At 48.8% G+C, this 18320-nt stretch overlaps 1 protein-coding gene across 3 annotated transcripts in view; it reads left to right on the top strand.

The window, feature by feature from the left end:
- DAGLB (diacylglycerol lipase beta) overlaps positions 1 to 18320 on the top strand; it is a 38909-nt gene that overhangs the window by 16767 nt on the left and 3822 nt on the right. For all 3 annotated transcript variants that reach the window (XM_047089457.1, XM_047089458.1, XM_047089459.1), the window contains 8 exons: positions 604 to 687; positions 2142 to 2219; positions 4811 to 4891; positions 4982 to 5109; positions 15925 to 15993; positions 16076 to 16148; positions 17499 to 17749; positions 17839 to 18030. In XM_047089457.1, the coding sequence (XP_046945413.1) occupies positions 604 to 687; positions 2142 to 2219; positions 4811 to 4891; positions 4982 to 5109; positions 15925 to 15993; positions 16076 to 16148; positions 17499 to 17749; positions 17839 to 18030 (956 nt within the window). The remainder of the gene's footprint in view (positions 1 to 603; positions 688 to 2141; positions 2220 to 4810; positions 4892 to 4981; positions 5110 to 15924; positions 15994 to 16075; positions 16149 to 17498; positions 17750 to 17838; positions 18031 to 18320) is intronic.

An 18320-nucleotide genomic window follows, 5' to 3' on the forward strand; every position in this document is an offset into this window, starting at 1 on the left:
CCAGGCTCCGAGCTGTCAGCACAGAGCCGGACGCGGGGCTGGAACCCACGAACCGCGAGATCATGACCTGAGCCGAAGTGGGACGCTTAACCGACTGAGCCCCTCAGGCGCCCCTACAGATTATTTTCCCCAGAAAAATGTACATGGGGAGACACACACACACACACACACACACACACACACACACACTTTGCATACTGTTTCGGCTTAACGTAGATGGAGCCAGAAGTCTTCATAGAGATGCTGTACTGTGTTTTTGGTTTTGTTTTAAGTTTATTTATTTATTTTGAGAGACAGCTTGCTAGTAAGCAGGGTGGGGACAGAGAGAGAGGGAGAGTCCCAAGCAGGGGCTTAAACTCCCGAACTGTGAGATCATGACCTGAGCCGAAACTAAGAGTCAGTCACTTAACCGACTGAGCCCCCCCCCGCCCCGGAATGCCCCTGCACCGCGTCTGCACGTAGCCCGCCTCCTGTTGAAGGACAGGGAGCTGCACTTGGCAGTCGTGGCTGCGGAACCGTTAGCAACGGGGGCCGGCCTAACTCTGTATCCGCAGCCACACGTTCTTACCCTCGGGACCTCCTGCCTCTTTCCCTCGCCCTCAGGTCTACGAGCTTCCCTTTTTAGTGGCTCTGGACCACAGAAAGGAGTCCGTCGTGGTGGCAGTGAGAGGAACCATGTCTCTCCAGGTAGGGAGCCCAGGGACGAGGGGTGGGGCGAACGGCCAGCCGCGGGCACCAGGAGCTGAGGATCAAGGGGGCGTCAGACAGGGCAGCAGGCGTTGGGGGGGGGAACACTGGGACAGAAGCTGCCGAAGCAGACCCCGGTTGTGAGACACTCCCTTTGGAAAAACCCAGGAAGTCGTTTTCCTTTTCACTGAGAAGCATCAGAAACAGACTGGCGGGGTTGGGGAGATGGGGGGCTTCCCTTCAAGAAGTTGCTACAGAGGCGCCTGCCAGTCCCCTCCTGGTGCTCACATGCGGACGCCTCGAGGACTGCCACTTACCTGTCCCCAGCCCAGCGAGACCTCTCCCGTCCTGTCCCGGGGAGATCCTGGGTGGCTTTTTTCTCCCCGTTTCCGTGATGTGCTTTTCGGTCTGTTCTTGGCCGTTCCTCAATCTCATTTCCTGATTCCCACTTTGCTGCCGCCCCAGAAAGTGTAGAGAGACCTTGACCCTCTGCAGGGCGGGGGTGCACCTGGGGGTTCTGGCCAGACACCGCAGGCACCTCGCCTCCTCCAGACCCGCTGTCTGGGCCCCGATTTCTGGTAATTCTGCAGCAGCCCCCAGCTGCCCCCTATAGAAAGGGTGAAGCCGTCCTCGGTGTCTGTCCTGCCTTCCTGCCCGTCTCTCTCCGGCCATCTCTCTGTGCACAGTGCCGTAGCCCTGATTGTGCCCCCGTCCCCTTTTCCAGGCCAGGGAAGCAGTTTTCTACCCGGGTCCCTGTCCCTGGTCTTTCATTTTCCCAGTCAGTCCTCATACCGTCCACAGAGACTCTTTCCAGAATGTGGGTCCGATCTTCCCACTCCTCAGGACCTCCCTCACCGCACCCCCTTCCCCGTTGCTTTTTAATACAGAATTCATGTCTCTTATCATGGCTCTATCGGAGCTTTGTGACCCGAGCCCCCCTGCCTTTCCACTTCCCACCAGGCACTCCACATGCTCCGGAGTCCCATCCCTGGTGGGTTAGCCAAGCTGGGGCCTGCTGCCCCTTCACCTGGGGTTGCCCACCTCTCTGTTTCCTGAAAGTAAGTTTTTCCTTTAGTCTCTGGCGTCACCTCCTCCAGGAAGCACCCCCACCCCAATGCATTTCTTACCCTCCCTTAGGTTTCTGTGAGCCGTTGATAGCCCCTTGAGGATAGGAACCATGCTTTGTTCAAAACCCAGGTACAGGGCTCTGCTCTGTGGTACTTAGAAGAGGGGTGTACAGAGTACTTAGGCAGAAGGTGTGTCTTAGACGCGTCCCACAGCCCCCTCCCTGCCATGGGTCCCTCAGGCTTCCTGGCCACCTGGGTTTCCCTCCTGAGTTTGGGTGTGAGGTTCAGTCCTCAGTCTGACCCAGGAGACTGTCCTTCAGAGGGACCCGCCCCGCAGCGTCTGCTCTCAGCTCATCCCGGCGGCCTTTTCCAATGCGCTCTTTGCAGGACATCCTCACGGACCTGTCAGCGGAGAGCGAGGACCTGAACTTGGAGTGTGGGGTGCAAGACTGTTCGGCGCACAAGGTACGAGCCCTGGGGTTTGTGTTCGGGAATGTTCCGTCCGAGAGAAGCTCAGAGGGGCCAGGGTTTTTCCAAGTCTGACTGTCCTGTGAATGCTAACCTGCTAACCGTACAGCAGATAGCCAGTGCCGAGTGAGTGCTCTCTTCCCCTTTAGTACAAATTCCCACGACAGTCCCACCAGGTTGCTTTTTAAGAGGAAGCAGCAGGTTCTGAGCCATCGAGGGACTTACCAGAGGCCACACAGTTGTTAGGATAAGTGTCACTCGGCATTTGACCCCCCAGTCGAATGCTCTTCCCTTGATAAAAGTCACACATTATCGTGGGGAAGTCGAGGTCCGAGGAGCGTCCAGCGCACGTGAGTCTCTCGCCCAGGAGTCCCGAGGGGCCCCGCAGCCCCGTCCTGTCGCCCGCGGGTTTCCTGTGCAGAGGACACAACACACGAGTTCTCGTCTTGTTGGTTCTGTGCTGGTGGCGTGGGGCTGCGGGCTCCTCCTCCAGGAACACAAAGGGCCTAGAGCAGAGGTGGTTTTTTTAAACGGTTTCGATGACGTGACATAATGTCTGTCACATTAACCACTTGTAAGCGTACAGGTTGCTGGCGGTAGATAGATTCCAAATGCCCGTCCCCATGACCGCCGTCTGTGCCCAGACTTTCTCATCATCCCGAACAAACTGTCCCTTCAGCAGTCCCCTCTCGGCAGCCGCTGAGAGACGTTCTGCTGTGTGCACAGACCACTTTGGTTTGTCCGTTTGTCCACTGGAGGGCCCGCCGGCCACAGCTGCAGCCCTTCCTTTGCGCTCTGTAGAGACTCCACCCGGAAGCGGGGCCGCCGCGTCTTGGGGTGTTAGCTGGGTTTCACTCGGGGAGGAGCCGCCGAACCGTCTTCCGGCCCAGCTGCACCAGTTGGCGCTCCGCTTGCAGCGTGTGAGGGCTCCCGTTCTCCATGTTCTCGTTCACACGTATCTTCTGTGGCTTCGATGACAGCCATCCCAGGGGTGCGAAGCGGTGTCTCGCTGCGGTCTGGGTTCACGTTTCCCTGATGACTGATGCGGTGGCGAGCACGGTGTTTTAACGTTTGGGGGAATGTCCGGTCCCAGAGATCATGGCGGCTGCTTCCGGGGCCAGGGCTGTCGGGGTGGACGGCGGTGGGCCTGTGCTGTTTTTATGCACTTGGGGGTTTTTCAACCAAAACCCGTATCACTTCTCTAGTAATCGTTTTTTAAGCAAAGTGCTTAGTTTTTATATAAACGTGTCAGAGCCGGAGTGGAGCTGATTGGGCCAGTGTCCTGCCTGGATAGTTCGCAATGCGGGGCCAGACTGGAGGCTTCGTTCTGCCCCCCGTTAGAAGCTTGACAGTCCTCGGAAGTGAACGTTCGCCCGCAACCCCTAGCTGTCTCTTTGTGCCTCGAGTCACACAGGAATCCAGTTTAACTGTCGGACACGTGGGAAGAAGAACCAGAATGTTCGACTTTCTTACAGAGACACAGCCATGAGCCAACCACAGGATGCGGTTCAGTGGGCTGGGTAGTGGCTCTGGTCTTAGAATCTAGCCGCAGCCTTTGTGCGACCACAAGATGCGCTCTGAGCCTGGTCCCGGTCCCTCCAGAAGCAGCTCCTCCCTCGGGCCAGGAAGGTGGCTGCTGGAGCTGCAGGCCTAAGGGCCTGTACTGCTGCTCTCCGCCCCTGGCTTCACTCCTACACGTTTTGGCCCCGATACTGGCCGAAGTCGTTGGAGTTCACGACCGTGCAAGCGAGCACAGTCTTGGCCTGCGTGTGTGACACGGGCCAGGGACTCCGGCCAGCTGCAGTGGTGTCCAGGTCACTTTTGGCTCTGTCTGTCCGGAACCGGGCCTCTCTCGTGTGAGGCCAGGTCCCGCCTCCTCCCACAGAATTCAGTCGTTACCCACTCAGGGATTTGCAGTAGCTCGGGAGGCTCTCCCGCGTCTCGCATCTGAACACAGGATTTCTCCCCTTCGGTCTTGTTAGAAGAGCAGCCGCACAAGGACAGGGGCCACGACGGCCTTGTCTCGTCCTCCATTGAAACTGCTTCATTTTTCAAGAAGCCTGTTTCTTAGGACAGCTGTATTTGTTAGGAGGTTTTACATTTCATTTCTTCTTTGAAATGGAACTAAAATCTGACCCCCCTAGAACTCATTTCCGATGGTCTTAGTTTTGCCTTTGCCGAAACTGAATGCTTGGCGAATATCTTAGAAGATCAGCCACTTATAATCTAAATCTGACAATCCGTCAGGACTTGGCTGAAGTAAACCGTGGTATGTGTATACAGCAAAATATCGTATAGCTTCAGAATAAGCCATAGAAAGACCCCTTGCCATGCACGTGTGTTCCCGATGTTACCCGTTCAGTGGTTCATGAAAACAGCCATGGAGCCCCCTCTCCAGGCCGAACTCTGCATCAGGAACCAGGAACACAAGGGCGAGTGGTAGCTGTGGCCGCTGATCCCCAGGTGCTGGTCTCCGCCTTGGGGAGACCGTCACAAATGAGTGTGCACAGTGTAAGCCTGTCACCTGTCATAACGGAACTCATTTCGTCTGATGATCAAAAGCCACCTTCTCTCGTCTGCATTTTTAGGGGATTTCTCAAGCCGCCAGATATGTGTACCAGCGCCTCATCAACGATGGGATCTTGAGCCAAGCGTTCAGCATTGCTCCCGTGAGGTTTTCATTTTTCTTTTCCTCCCCGTCGTTGTCATCAGCCGTCTGCTTCGTTTTAACCACGACACGTTCTGCTTTTGTCCCGCAGGAATACCGGCTAGTGGTCGTGGGACACAGCCTGGGGGCCGGCGCCGCGGCCCTGCTGGCCATCATGCTCAGGAGCTCGTATCCTCAACTCCGGTGCTACGCCTTCTCCCCGCCCCGGGGGTTGCTGAGGTACTTGTTTCTGGCAGGCGTGTGACGGGGTGCCGTGTGCTCCCGACCGGTCTTGGAGTTGTGATCTCGTGATCTCTCGTGCTCAGCCCGTTTGCTTCAAGCACTGCACAGTTGCAGGGACACCGAACAGCCTTTCACAGGCCTGCGTGAACACAGCTCTGTCTTCAAAAGGGCGCAGAGCGGAGACTCTCTTTACAGAGGGACGGCTCACATCAGATGTCCCACAGAATACGTTGTGAAATGGTCACAAGACGTCTAGGCAACCTCTGTCTCCTTACGTGACAGAATTTCTTTCCTTGGGATAAGAACTTTTAAGATTCATTTAGCAACTTTCAGTGTTTGTTTATTTTTGAGAGACAGAGAGACAAAGAGAGACAGAGCACAAGTGGGGGAGGGGCAGAGAGAGACGGAGACACAGAATCCGAAGCAGGCTCCGGGCTCCGAGCTGTCAGCGCAGAGCCCGACGCAGGGCTCAAACCTACAAGCCATGAGATCATGACCTGAGCCGAAGTCGGACGCTCACCCGACTGAGCCCCCCAGGCGCCCCTCTCTCAGGAGCTTTCAAATGTGCCATCTGGTGTTAGTAACTCGTCACCGTGCTGTACTTCCATCCCCATCGGTCCCCGTGACTTCTTTATAATTCGGGCTTTGCGCCCTTGGGCTCCGTTCACCCAGTCCACCCGCCCTGCAGCCCTCGCCTCTGGCAGCCACCAGCTTGTATTCTCCGTGTCTGTGAGCTTGGCTTTGGGGGATTTTTTTTTTTTTTTTACATTCCACATATAAGTGAGATCATACAGTATTTATAAAAGTAAATAAGTCTATCTGACTGATTTCAGTTAGCGTAATGCCCTCAGTGTCCATCCGTGTTGTTGCAAATCGCAGAATTTCATTGTATTTTATGGTCATTGTACATGCACGTGCACACACACCACTTTTTTTCCATTCATGTGCTGATGCACGCTTACGTAGTTCCCACGTCTTGGCCGTTGCAAATCATGCTGCAGTAAACGTAGGGGTACAGCTCTCTTTTCAAGTTAGCGTCTTCATTTTCTCTGGACACGTACCCAGAAGTGTAATTGCCGGATGACATGATAGTTCCACGTTTAGGTTTTTGAGGAGACTTCACACTGTTTTCCACAGTGGCTGCACCAGTTTGCTTTCCCACCAGCAGGACACCGGGGTTGCCTTTTCTCCACATCCTCGCCAGCACTCGTTATTTCTTGTTTGGGGACCTTTGTTGTTTTACTAGCCATTCGGACAAGTGTCAGGTGATATCTCATCGTGGTTTGGATTTGCATTTCCCTGAGAAGTAGTGATGTTGAGCATTTTCACGTACCTGTGGGTCACGTGCATGTCTTTTTTTGGAAAAAAGTCCATTCGGGGTGCCTGGGTGGCTGTCAGGCATCCGACTCTTGATCTTGGCTCGAGTCTTGATCTCAGGGTCGTGAGTTTGGGCCCCGTGTTGGGCTCCACACTGGGTGTGGAGTCTACTTAAAAAGAAAATGTTGGGGCGCCTGGGTGGCGCAGTCGGTTAAGCGTCCGACTTCAGCCAGGTCACGATCTCGCGGTCCGTGAGTTCGAGCCCCGCGTCGGGCTCTGGGCTGATGGCTCAGAGCCTGGTGCCTGTTTCCGATTCTGTGTCTCCCTCTCTCTCTGCCCCTCCCCCGTTCATGCTCTGTCTCTCTCTGTCCCAAAAATAAATAAACGTTGAAAAAAAAAAAAATTAAAAAAAAAAAATGTTTAGGGCCACCTGGGTGACTAGGTCGGTTAAGCGTCTGACTCTTGATTTAAGCTCAGGTCATGATTTCATGGTTCACAAGATCAGGCCCCATGTGGGGCTCTGCGCTGATAGCATGGAGCCTGCTTGGGATTCTCTCTCTCCCTCCCTCCCTCCTTCTCTCTCTCTCTGCCTCTCCCCTGCTTGTACGCGTGTGCACTATCTCTCAAAAATAAACATTTAAAAAAAAAAAGGTATTGGACGCCTGAATGGCTCAGTCAGTGAAGCATCTAACTTCAGCTCAGGTCGTGATCTAACAGTTCGTGAGTTCGAGTCCCACTTTGGGTGAGCCCTGCTTCTCTCTCTGTCTCTCTCTCCCCCCTCCCTCTCCCTCTCCCTCTCTCTCTCCCTCTCCCTCTCTCTGTGCCCCTCACTCACTGGTGTCCTCTCTCTCAACAACAAAAACAAAAAAACCACAAAGTGTTGCTTAAAAAAAAAGAATGTCTGTTCTGCTCCTCTGCCCATTTTTAAATCTTACTGTTTTTCTGCTAGTGGGTTGTGTGAATTCTTTATATATTTTGGGTATCAACCCCTTGTCAGAGGTATGATTTGCAAATGTTTTCTCCCATTCCGCAGATCGCCTTTTCGTTTTGTCGGTTGTTCCCTTTCTCTGTGCAGAAGCTTTTTGGTTGGATGTGGTCCCTCCCTGTTTAGTTTTGCTTTTGTTGCCTTTGCTTTTGGGGTCAAATCCAAAAAGTCATCATTGAGACCAATGTCTGGGAGCTCACTGCCTGTTTTCTTCTGGGAGTTTTATGGTTTCAGGTCTTATATTGAAGTCTTTCATCATTTTGAGTTGGGTCGTGTTGTGGTGTAAGATAGGGGTCCAGGTTCATTCTTCTGCACGTGGCTTCGGTTCTCCCAGCACCATTGCTTGAAGAGACTGTTCTGGCCGCCTCGTATATTCTTGCTGCTATGTTGTAAATTAGTTGGCTTTATTTCTGGGGTGTGTGTCTGTTTTTATGCCAATACCATACTATTTTGATTACTGTAGCTTTATAATATCGTTTGGAATCCGGGAGCATGATGCCTCCAGCTTTGCTCTTCGTTCTCAAGATTGCTTTGGCGATTTGGGGTCTTTTGTGGTTCCGCATACATTTTAGGATTATTTTGTCTATTTCTGTGAAAAATGCCATTGGAATTTTGATAGGGATTGAGCTGACTCTAGATTGCTTTGGGTAGTGTGGATATTTTGACAGTATTAATTCTCCCAGTCCGCGAGCATGGAAACCTTCCCATTTATTCTTGTCTTCAGTTCTTTCATCAGGTCTTAGGGTTTCCAGTGCACACATCTTGCCCCTCCTTGGTTAAACTGATTCCTTCGTGGTTTTGGGGTGCAACTGTGAGTAGGATTGCTTTCTTATTTTTCTTTCTGATAGCTCATTAGCTTATGCCAACAACAGATTCCTGTTTACAAGTACATACCTTGTGTTATTGTGCTTCGTAGGTACTGCTTCACTTTTTAAATTTTTTTTAAATAAGTAAAGGTTTGTGGCAGCCCTGCCTTAAGCAAGTTTGTTGGGACCACTTTTCAAACAGCATCAGCTCACTTTATGTCTTTGTCACATTTTAAAGGTTCTTGCAGTATTTCAATTTTTTTCATTATTTTGTTATGTTGACGTGTGATGGGTGGTTATGACTCACTGAAAGCTCCGATGGTGGTTAGCATTTTTTAGCAATAAAGTATTTAAAAAAACTTTTTTTTTTACGTTTATTTATTTTTGAGAGACAGAGACAGAGCACAAGCGGGGTAGGGGCAGAGAGAGAATGAGACACAGAATCCAAAGCAGGCTCCAGGCTCGGAGCTGTCAGCACAGAGCCTGAGGTGGGGCTCGAACTCACAAACTGTGAGATCATGACCTGAGTCGAAGTCGAACGCCCAAACGACTGAGCCACCCAGGCGCCCCACAATAAAGTATTTTTTAATTACAGTGTGTACATTGTTTTTGTAGACACATCATTGCACACTTTAAATAGACACTGCACACTTGGGGCCCCTGGGTGGCTCAGTGGGTTAAGCGTCTGACTTCGGCTCAGGTCATGATCTCGCAGCTCATGAGTTTGAGCCCCGCCCCAGACTCTGCTGACAGCTCAGAGCCTGGAGCCTGCTTCGGATTCTGTGTCTCATTCTCTCTCTGCCCTCCCCCGCTTGAGCTCTGTCTCTCTCTCGAATATAAAGAAACATTAAAAAAAGTTAAATAGACGTTGCACACTTAATAGACTGCAACGCGCGTAAACAGAACTTCTCTGCGCTGGGAAACCAAACGATTCACGTTAGTCGCTGTACCGCAGTATTTGCTTTACTGCAACCGAACCTGCGTAACACTGTGCCCCATGTTATGTCCGGAGTCGTCCTGTAGCCTACAACTCTCCTGAATTTGTTTCCTGATTATTTTTTTAAGTTTGAAAGTATATTTTTTTCTTACTTAACATACTTAATCCTACATCATTTTCTGTACTAATGATAAAAGAAGTCTGTGCTATAATTTAAAAAGGAAAAAGGGGAGGAAAAAAGAAATTTGTATCCATCATGGAAGTTTTGGAAAATGTAAAAAAGTGGAAAGATCAGAGATTTTCTACCCAGAAATCACACTGGAACTATTCAGGTTTGTTTACTTCTAGCTGCTTGTGTGTGGCTATGCTTTACAAATTAACAGTTTTTACTTACTTGAGAGAGAGAGCAGAAGCTGGAGAGGGGCAGAAAGAGAGAAAGACATAATCTTAAGCTGCTTCCATGCTCTGCGTCAAGTCTGACAACACAGGGCTGGATCCCACAGCCCTGGGATCATGACCTGAGCTAAAAATCAAGAGTTGGCCCAATCAACTGAGCCAGCCAGTCACCCAGACGTAGTATTTTGTATACATTATATCCTTAAATATTGTTTGAGAGCATGTTTTTTATGTAGCTGCTGAGTATTCTATTATCTGGTTATGCCATTTCTATTCTATGGATGGAAATTTACATTTTGTGTTACTATTGGTAATTATAATTATATTTAATAATTATAATTCCATCCATTATATTTATATATAAATATTTATATACCTTTCCAATTCTCAAAGCTTTTTTTTTTTTTTTTTTTTTAATGTTTATTACTTTTGAGAGAGAGACAGAGTGTGAGCCAGAGAGGGGCAGAGAGAGAGGGAGACACAGAATCTGAAGCAGACTCCAGGCTCTGAGCTCTCAGCACAGAGCCAGATGCGGGACACGAACTCACCAACTGTGAGATTATGACCTGAGCTTAACCCACTAAGCCACCCAGGTGCCCCTTAAAGCTCTTTTTATGTTAAAATATACATTTATACATATCAAAAGACATGAATGACTTCTAAAAAAATTTTTTTAATATTTATTTTTGAGAGAGAGAGAGGAAGCCGGCGAGGGCAGGGAGAGAGGGAGACACAGAATCCAAAGCAGGCTCCAGTCTCTGAGCTGATGGCACAGAGCCTGATGTTGGGCTCAAACCCACAAACTGCGAGATCATGACCTGAGCCAAAGTTGGACATTTAACTGACTGAGCCACCCAGGCGCCCCAACAGGAATGACTTTTTTTTATTTTTATTTTTATTTTTTTATGTTTTTATTTTATTTTGAGAGACAGAGTGTGATCAGGGAAGGGGCAGAGAGAGAGGGAGACACAGAATCCAAAGCAGGCTTCAGGCTCCAAGCTGTCGGCACAGAGCCCGACGTGGGGCTCGAACTCATAGACTATGAGATCATGACCTAAGCCGTAGCCGGATGCCCAACCGACTGAGCCACCCAGGTGCCCCAGGAATGACTTTTTAACTGAATTTTTAGATTGTGAAACATTTAATACAAAATTTACATTTTCTGAGAAGGATAAACAAACATCTTTACAACGTGGATGCATTTTGCCACGTGAAGAAAAGTCTACACACAAGACCTATTGTAGGATTCCAGTTATCTCACCTCCTGGGGTGGGGGTGGGATTGATGGCCAGAGGACACAGGGGGCTCTTGGGGGTGCTGGAAATGTTCTTTATTGTGATGGTGGTGGCAGTTAAGCAGTTAAAGCATTTGTCAGGACTTGTCCACTCATAATTGGGTGATTTTGCTGTGTCCACCTCAATAAAGTGGATTTAAAAATACACACAGCTCTCTGTACCCACATTGAGAAACCAAGCGTTCAGTGACTTAGAATTCCCTGTGCGTCCTCTCCTTCCCTGCACATACTCCCCATCCTGACCTTTGTGAAAATTCTTCCTTTGCTTTAAAAAGTAGTTTTAGGGGCGCCTGGGTGGCGCAGTCGGTTAAGCGTCCGACTTCAGCCAGGTCACGATCTCGCGGTCCGTGAGTTCGAGCCCCGCGTCGGGCTCTGGGCTGATGGCTCAGAGCCTGGAGCCTGTTTCCGATTCTGTGTCTCCCTCTCTCTCTGCCCCTCCCCCGTTCATGCTCTGTCTCTCTCTCTGTCCCAAAAATAAATAAACGTTGGAAAAAAAAAAAATTTAAAAAAATAAAAAGTAGTTTTACCGCTTATATTCAGGCCTCCACATAGCAGTTTGGATTTGTGTGGTTTCAGAATTTATAGAACTGGATTCCTTGTCTGTTGAGTTTGTACTTTGGTGGTGTTCCTTTTGCCCATTTTTCTGTCAGGTCGTCTTTTGCTTTCTCGATCTGCAAACACGTATATTATGTAGTCCGTTCTTGTGCAGCTGCAAGTAAGTGTCGTGAATATGCTCTCCTGGTCCTCAATGTGCTTTGTACTTACATTGAGTCCTGTCTTCACTTCCTTCCGTTCTTGATTTTAACCTTCATTTGTCAACCTTTTCGTTTATGATTTTTGTTTCTTATTTAAGAAATCTTTTTCGGGGCACCTGGGTGGCTCCGTCGGTTGAGCGTCCGACTTTGGCTCAGGTCATGATCTCATAGTTTGTGGGTTTGAGCCCCGCATCAGGCTCTGTGCTGACCGTTTGCTCAGAGCCTGGAGCCTGTTTCAGATTCTGTGTCTCCTTCTCTCTCTGCCCTTCCCCCGCTCACGCTTTGTCTCACTCTGTTTCTCAAAAATAAATAAATGTTAAAAAAAAAATTTTTTTTTAAAGAAATCTTTTTCTATCCTAAGGATTCGAAGCTCATCTTCTTTATTCCAACAGCTCTTAGTCTGGCCTTTCACCTTTAGGTAGATCTTTAGTCTGTGTTTAATTGCGTTTTTGTGTGCGGTGTGAGTCTGGGATCCAGTCATTTCCCCCTCACACAGTGCAACATCGTAGCCCTTCCCCTGCTGCCAACACGAAGTGTTGGCCTCTAGTGGTGCAAATCTAGTGTGCCTTTTGCTTTTGCAAGAGCTTCGTGGCTGTTCTTAGCCCTTTGCACCTCATATCAATTTTGGGATCAACTTTGCAAGTTCCGTAAACAAAAAGCTTAGTTCTTATTTCAGCTGCCTTTACTTTCTAGTTCACTCTGGAGGTAACTAACACATTACTGAGGCTTCCAGCCTTTGAACATAAAGTGGCTTTTCAAGTATTCCGGGACCCTTTAATGTCTTCCAATTAAACTTTATCATTTTCTCCTTTGGCTGACGTAGATCAAACTCATAGAAGTTTGTCTTTTGTCTTGTATCCAACAGCCTTGTTAAATTTCCCTATTAATTAGAATTCCTCTGCAGATGCTTTCCTTTTTTTTTTTTCTTTTTTTTTTTTTCCAACGTTTATTTATTTTTGGGACAGAGAGAGACAGAGCATGAACGGGGGAGGGCCAGAGAGAGAGGGAGACACAGAATGGGAAACAGGCTCCAGGCTCCGAGCCATCAGCCCAGAGCCTGACGCGGGGCTCGAACTCACGGACCGCGAGATCGTGACCTGGCTGAAGTCGGACGCTTAACCGACTGCGCCACCCAGGCACCCCTCTTTTTTTTTTTTTAATTGTATATAATAACTTCACAAATGACAGTTTTCTTTTTTTTTTTCCCTTTCGGGGCTGATCACCATTAAAATGTCCTGTGTCCTTTTGCAGTCAGTCCCTTCCACCCACCCCCAGGTATCCAAGGATCTTTTTGTCACTGTAGTTTTCTCTTCTCTAGCATGTCATAAATGGAATCCTACAATATGCTGTCTTTGGTGTTGCGTTTCTTTTACTCAGTAAGGTGCATCCAGGTTACATGGGTGTTTGCTTTTTTCCTAAGTGCTTGTAGAATCTCCTTTTAATGTATCTTGCTTGAAAGGTTTAGATCCCCCAATCTGTGAAGGCCTAGTCACATGTGGCAGATGGCTGCCTCTGCGGTCTCCCACTCCTTGGGGGCCTCCCATCAGACAGGCATTACTGCCTTGCTCTTACTGCACGTTGTGAATTTGTCTCTCGTACCTTGTCTCTTTGTTTCTAGTGCTACCTTCTGGATAGTTCTTCGGATTCCTGTACGAGATCACTAATGCTCTCTTCAGTGCTTATGATCATCTTAAAATGGAATTTTCATACAGAAATTACAAATTCAAACCAAGGTCAAAAGAGCAGAAGCCACCATTTAATCAGCTTCAGTAGTTTATTAACACGCTGAATATTCAGGTACCCCCTGCTTCCCACAGATCCCATGGCACGATTACTTTGATGCAAATCTGAGACCTATCATTTTATCCGTAAATATGCTGATTTCTATAGCATAGAGCACTTTTTTAAAAAGTTAATAATTTCTTCGTACCAATAACTAACTGATCACGTTCTCCCAATGATCTCATAAATGTTATAAATTCCAAACAAGATTCTCACATTGGATATAGTGGATTTGTCTTGTAACTGTATTTTTTTTGTTAGTTTTTAATCACATTTAGTAGTGTACATGCAGGCAATCCAGACAACAGAAATTCTGTAAACTCTCTTAATGTATAGATTTCTCATTTCCCTCTATTTCCGAAACAAGTTACCTGTTGTGGAGAATCCACATTCTGGATTTCCTTTCTTGTATATTCACCATGTCACGTAACATGTTCCTGCGTACCGCTGGCTGTGTGTCCTAGAAGATGGTAATTGTGTCTAGAAACTTGACAGACTCAGGGTTGATTTTTTTTGACAGTAATGCGTGGTGGGAATGGTACGTGATTCCTATTGGATCACCTCAGGAGACACCGGTCTGCTGGGCTCTGTGACGTTGGCAGCTGGTAACTGATATGTACATATTTTATTAGAGATTGCAAGATGTTGATATTCTGGCATTCCTTCTACAGTTATTAGCCAAAAATTCAAAACAAAAAACAAAAAACTTTTCTTCCAAGTACTTGGTTATCTGAGGTATAAGCTTCTCACAGTTTAAGCAGAACAGATGCATGAATGCTTGAATCTTTCCCTCTCCTTAGCTGTGTGCCGAGTGCTGAATCGGTATTCTAGCATTCTCCAGAGGTGGACCTTAATTCTTTGAAACTATCTCAGCCCATTGCAGCAGAGTTGCTGATGTTCCCACGGTCCCCTTTTGGCCAGCGGAGTCCCTTCAAACCAGGCTTCTCACCCTGCCACGGCCCCGGGTGTCGGACAGGTGTCTCCTTTCTGGCACCACAAAACGTTCTCAGGTTTCTTGCCCGGTCCTGCCATCTGGAAGCGGCAGCCATCTCCCCATGGAGTACTGTGTTGTTTTTGAGTAGGAAATGGTATTAGAGACTGTCACCTGGGCACCGGGTGCCCCATTCCTGCCAGGCGGGGTCACGGTTTCTAGGCCTTTTCGGTGCTAAGAGGTAGGAAATGCTGTTGTTACCCCAAAGAGGAAATGTATCCTTACTTCATATTGACACTTTCAACTTAAAGATCGGGATTTTTTACCGCAACTATATCTTTTTTTCTCTTATGCTAAAAATCTGGGTTTCCTTGAGCCCCGGTTTTTAGTAGGTCCACGAGCCGTGTGCGCACCGATGTATGTGTGCAGAGGCCACACAGACTGATCACTTTCGGAATGCTCATAGTGGGAGGATTGCTGCAGGCGGTTTGGGTTTTTTTACACTTGGTTTTGTTCTTATGTAACATCCCCCCCAGGGATGGACAGCCAACTTCTGTTGTTGGAAGCTCACCTGAAATAATCCTTCCGTTTGGCTAATACACCGCTAGGTTCATTTCTTTCACCCTCGATGTTAGGAATTGCTTTCCTTCTTTTAATTTTTATGATTATGTAAAACAATGACATGGTTCCAAAGACAACTCTACAGAGCAAGAGACACTCAGAGAGATCTCCTTTCCATCCTTCTTCCCTGAGGTCACCGTTAGTTTTTAACTTGGCTTTTCCATAATTCTCACCTATTTACATATAAAAGCAAATACGGATACAACTTTGCATTCCTCCTCCTCTTCGATAAAAGGTAGCTAAGTCTTCATGCTGCCGTGGGTGTTGTTGTAACTTGACCGTGTGTCCTGAGACCACCCCACAGCAGCACAGGCCACCCTCACTCTCCTGCTGCTAAGGACTCGGTACTCCCTGGACGTGCTGTGGTGTATGAATTGAACAGCTCTCCAGGGGTGGACGTTGGGGTTTCCAGCCTCTGCTGTTGTAAGCAGTGATAGCCTTTTTCGTATCTGTCCTTCTCCGTTTTTGCCAGTTGGTGTTTTTTCTTTGAAGTGTATTTATTTTGAGAGCGCGCGCACAGCCCTGCACGAGCCGGGGAGGGGCAGAGGAGGAGAGAGATTGATTCCCAAGCAGGCTCCCGCTGTCTTTGCAGAGCCCGACTTGGGGCTCGATCCCACAAACTGTGAGATCATGACCTGAGCCGAAATGGAGTCGGACGCTGAAGCAACTGAGCCCCCCGGGAGCCCGGCCAGAGTGTCTGTTAGGTCCCTCCAAGCGGGGCTGCGGGGGCGAAGGGTACAAGCACGCGCGTGGTCTGCCGTCTGGATCCGGCTGACGGCTGTTGTGGCTTTACTAGAATCCGGGGAAGGAGTCGCTCCGATTGGATGCTCTCTACTTTCTCTTCCCCTTTTTTAAAGGGTAGAGAACAGCCCAAGTCTCTGAAAACTGACCTCGGTCACCTGGTAAAGTTGCTTGATTTCTCTTTGGAGCTCTTTGTGGGCAATATAATCCTGAAACTTGACGAATGTTTATCTTTCTGAAATTTCAGCAAATCCCTTTATGAACACTCCAAGAACTTCACCGTGTCGCTTGTGCTAGGCAAGGATATCATCCCCAGGTGAGTCTGCCGGCGCTTCCTCGGGAATGGGGGCAGCTGAAAGACCGGATTTTGAGCTTCAATCTGGTCTTTTGCTAAACAGGTTAAGTGTGACCAACTTGGAAGATTTGAAGAAGAGAATCTTGCGAGTGATCGCGCACTGTAACAAGCCCAAGGTAACCTGGGGGTGCCCGGAAGAGGGTCTGCAGGAGTTGGAGGCTGTGTGTGCCCCGAGAGGAAGTTTCTCAGTTCAGAGGCTCTTAGCCCAGCGCATTCGATGCCGTTGCCTGAGGCTCTCTCTCCCCGGGGTACACCTTCCATCTGGGGCTCGGGGCCGATGCCAAGGAAAGCGCACGGCTCAGTCCTGAAATGCCACGGTTAGAGACTGTGGTAGAACCTTCCCTGTTTCACTTCAGTGATGCGCTGTCTTTGCCCTGTCTTGTGACCAACAGTATTCTGATGCTTTTGGTCCCAAAGCTTAGAAAATAAGGCTGCCAAATAGAGTTTAAGAATTATTAGTATACCATGGAATGTTGTAGTCATTAGAAATGGTGACATAAATTAACATTTACCAATAGAGAAAGATATCCATGATGTACTGAGAAAAAAAACACATTTTTTTTTTTTTTTTTTTTTTAAGGGCAGATTTAAAAATGATCCACTTCAGCTCAGGTCATGATCTCTCAGTTCGTGGGTTCAAGCCCCGCGTCAGGCTGACAGCTCAGAGCCTGCTTCCAATCCTCTGTTCGCCTCTCTCTGCCCCTCCCCCAATTGAGCTCACTGTCTCAAAAGAAACATACATATATATATATATATTTATTATTATTATTATTTTTTTTAAAGGATTCTCAGGGGCACCTGGGTGGTTCAGTCGACTAAGCATCCGGCTCTTGATTTTGGCTCAGGTCATGATCTCACGGTGCAGGAGATCAAACCCCGTGTCAGGTGTCGACATCATAGAGCCTGCTTGGGATTCTCTCTTGCCCTTCTCCCTGGCTCACAGTCTCTCTCTCTCTCTCAAAATAAGCATTTAAAAAAGTAATATAAAAATGATTCTTAGAGGTATGTTTGAAGGCAGCAGATGATATGTGGTAACAAGGATGTAGAGTTTTTGATGATTTAATTTACTATGAAAACAAAGTTTTCTGACTTTCAAAAAAATTCTTTTAATAAGCTTTCTCCTTACCAACTACCCCCCACTCCTCAAATTTTTAAAAAGTAATGTGCTTAAGGGAGAGAATGAAGCTGGTTGGCAGAACTGCCTAAAAAGAATTAAGGGTCACTTTTTCTCAAAATCTGCATGATGTGGTTTTTACTGTTGCTTCAAGTTTGATGTGGCTTCGTTGTGCAAGAGATACAGGAGTTCGGGCCACTGAGGTCCACGCTCCTAAGACCCGTGGTTTAAACAAACCAGGGAGGCATTTGAGCTCTGAGGTCACCGTCCCGCAGCAAGTGCTGTGGTCCGAGGTCTGTGTGGCCCGGGAAGGACTGGGTAACAGGCACCTGCCTTCTTGCTCTGCCCTCAGTACAAGATCCTGCTGCGCGGGTGCTGGTATGAGCTGTTCGGAGGCGACCCTGACAACCTTCCAACAGAGCTGGACGGGGGCGCCCAGGGACACCTGACGCAGCCGCTTCTGGGGGAGCAGAGCCTGCTGACGCACGGGTCCCCGACATACAGCTTCTCCAGCGACTCCCCCCTGGAGTCCCCCGCCAAGTACCCCCATCTCTACCCTCCCGGCAGGATCATCCACCTGGAGGAAGAAGGCACCTCAGGGAGGTGAGTGCGGGCGGCGTGGCTCCGTCCCCCTTGACACGCGCTTCCAGCCAAGGGGGGCGCTCCGCTAGTTCAGCTTCTGTCTGTCTCAGGTTTTGCCGCGCCGCCGCTCGGTACAGTGCGAGGTGGGCACACGAATCACAGTTCAGCAAAATACTCATCGGCCCGAAGATGTTAACGGACCACATGCCCGACGTCCTGATGAAAGCCTTGGACAGCGTGGTGTCCGACAGGGCCGCCTACGTTTTCTGTCCCCCCGGAGGTGGCTCCAACGTGGACGTGGTGTAAGTAGAGCTACTCTAAACCGCTCGAGGACGGCAGACTCACACTTTTGTTCTTACGTGGACAGTAGCAGAGTGACGTCCGTGATGCCGGTGGATGTCCGTCGATAGGAATCCGACAGGTACTAGATTTGGTGGTCTTCTGAATCACGGAACGATTTGGGAAGTCGTTTTGATCACAGTGTTAGCAAGATCGGGTGTCAGGAGAGAACATGGAGATGACGGGACTCGTGTAGGAAGCTTCGGGAAGCTCCAGGGCAATTCCCTGAGGATCTCAGAACCGTCCCAGCAAA

This window comes from Lynx rufus, unplaced genomic scaffold (genome assembly GCF_022079265.1).
Source record: "Lynx rufus isolate CCGP_SWC_20201006 ecotype Redwood Valley unplaced genomic scaffold, mLynRuf1.p SCAF_27, whole genome shotgun sequence".
NCBI classification, from domain to species: domain Eukaryota; kingdom Metazoa; phylum Chordata; class Mammalia; order Carnivora; family Felidae; genus Lynx; species Lynx rufus.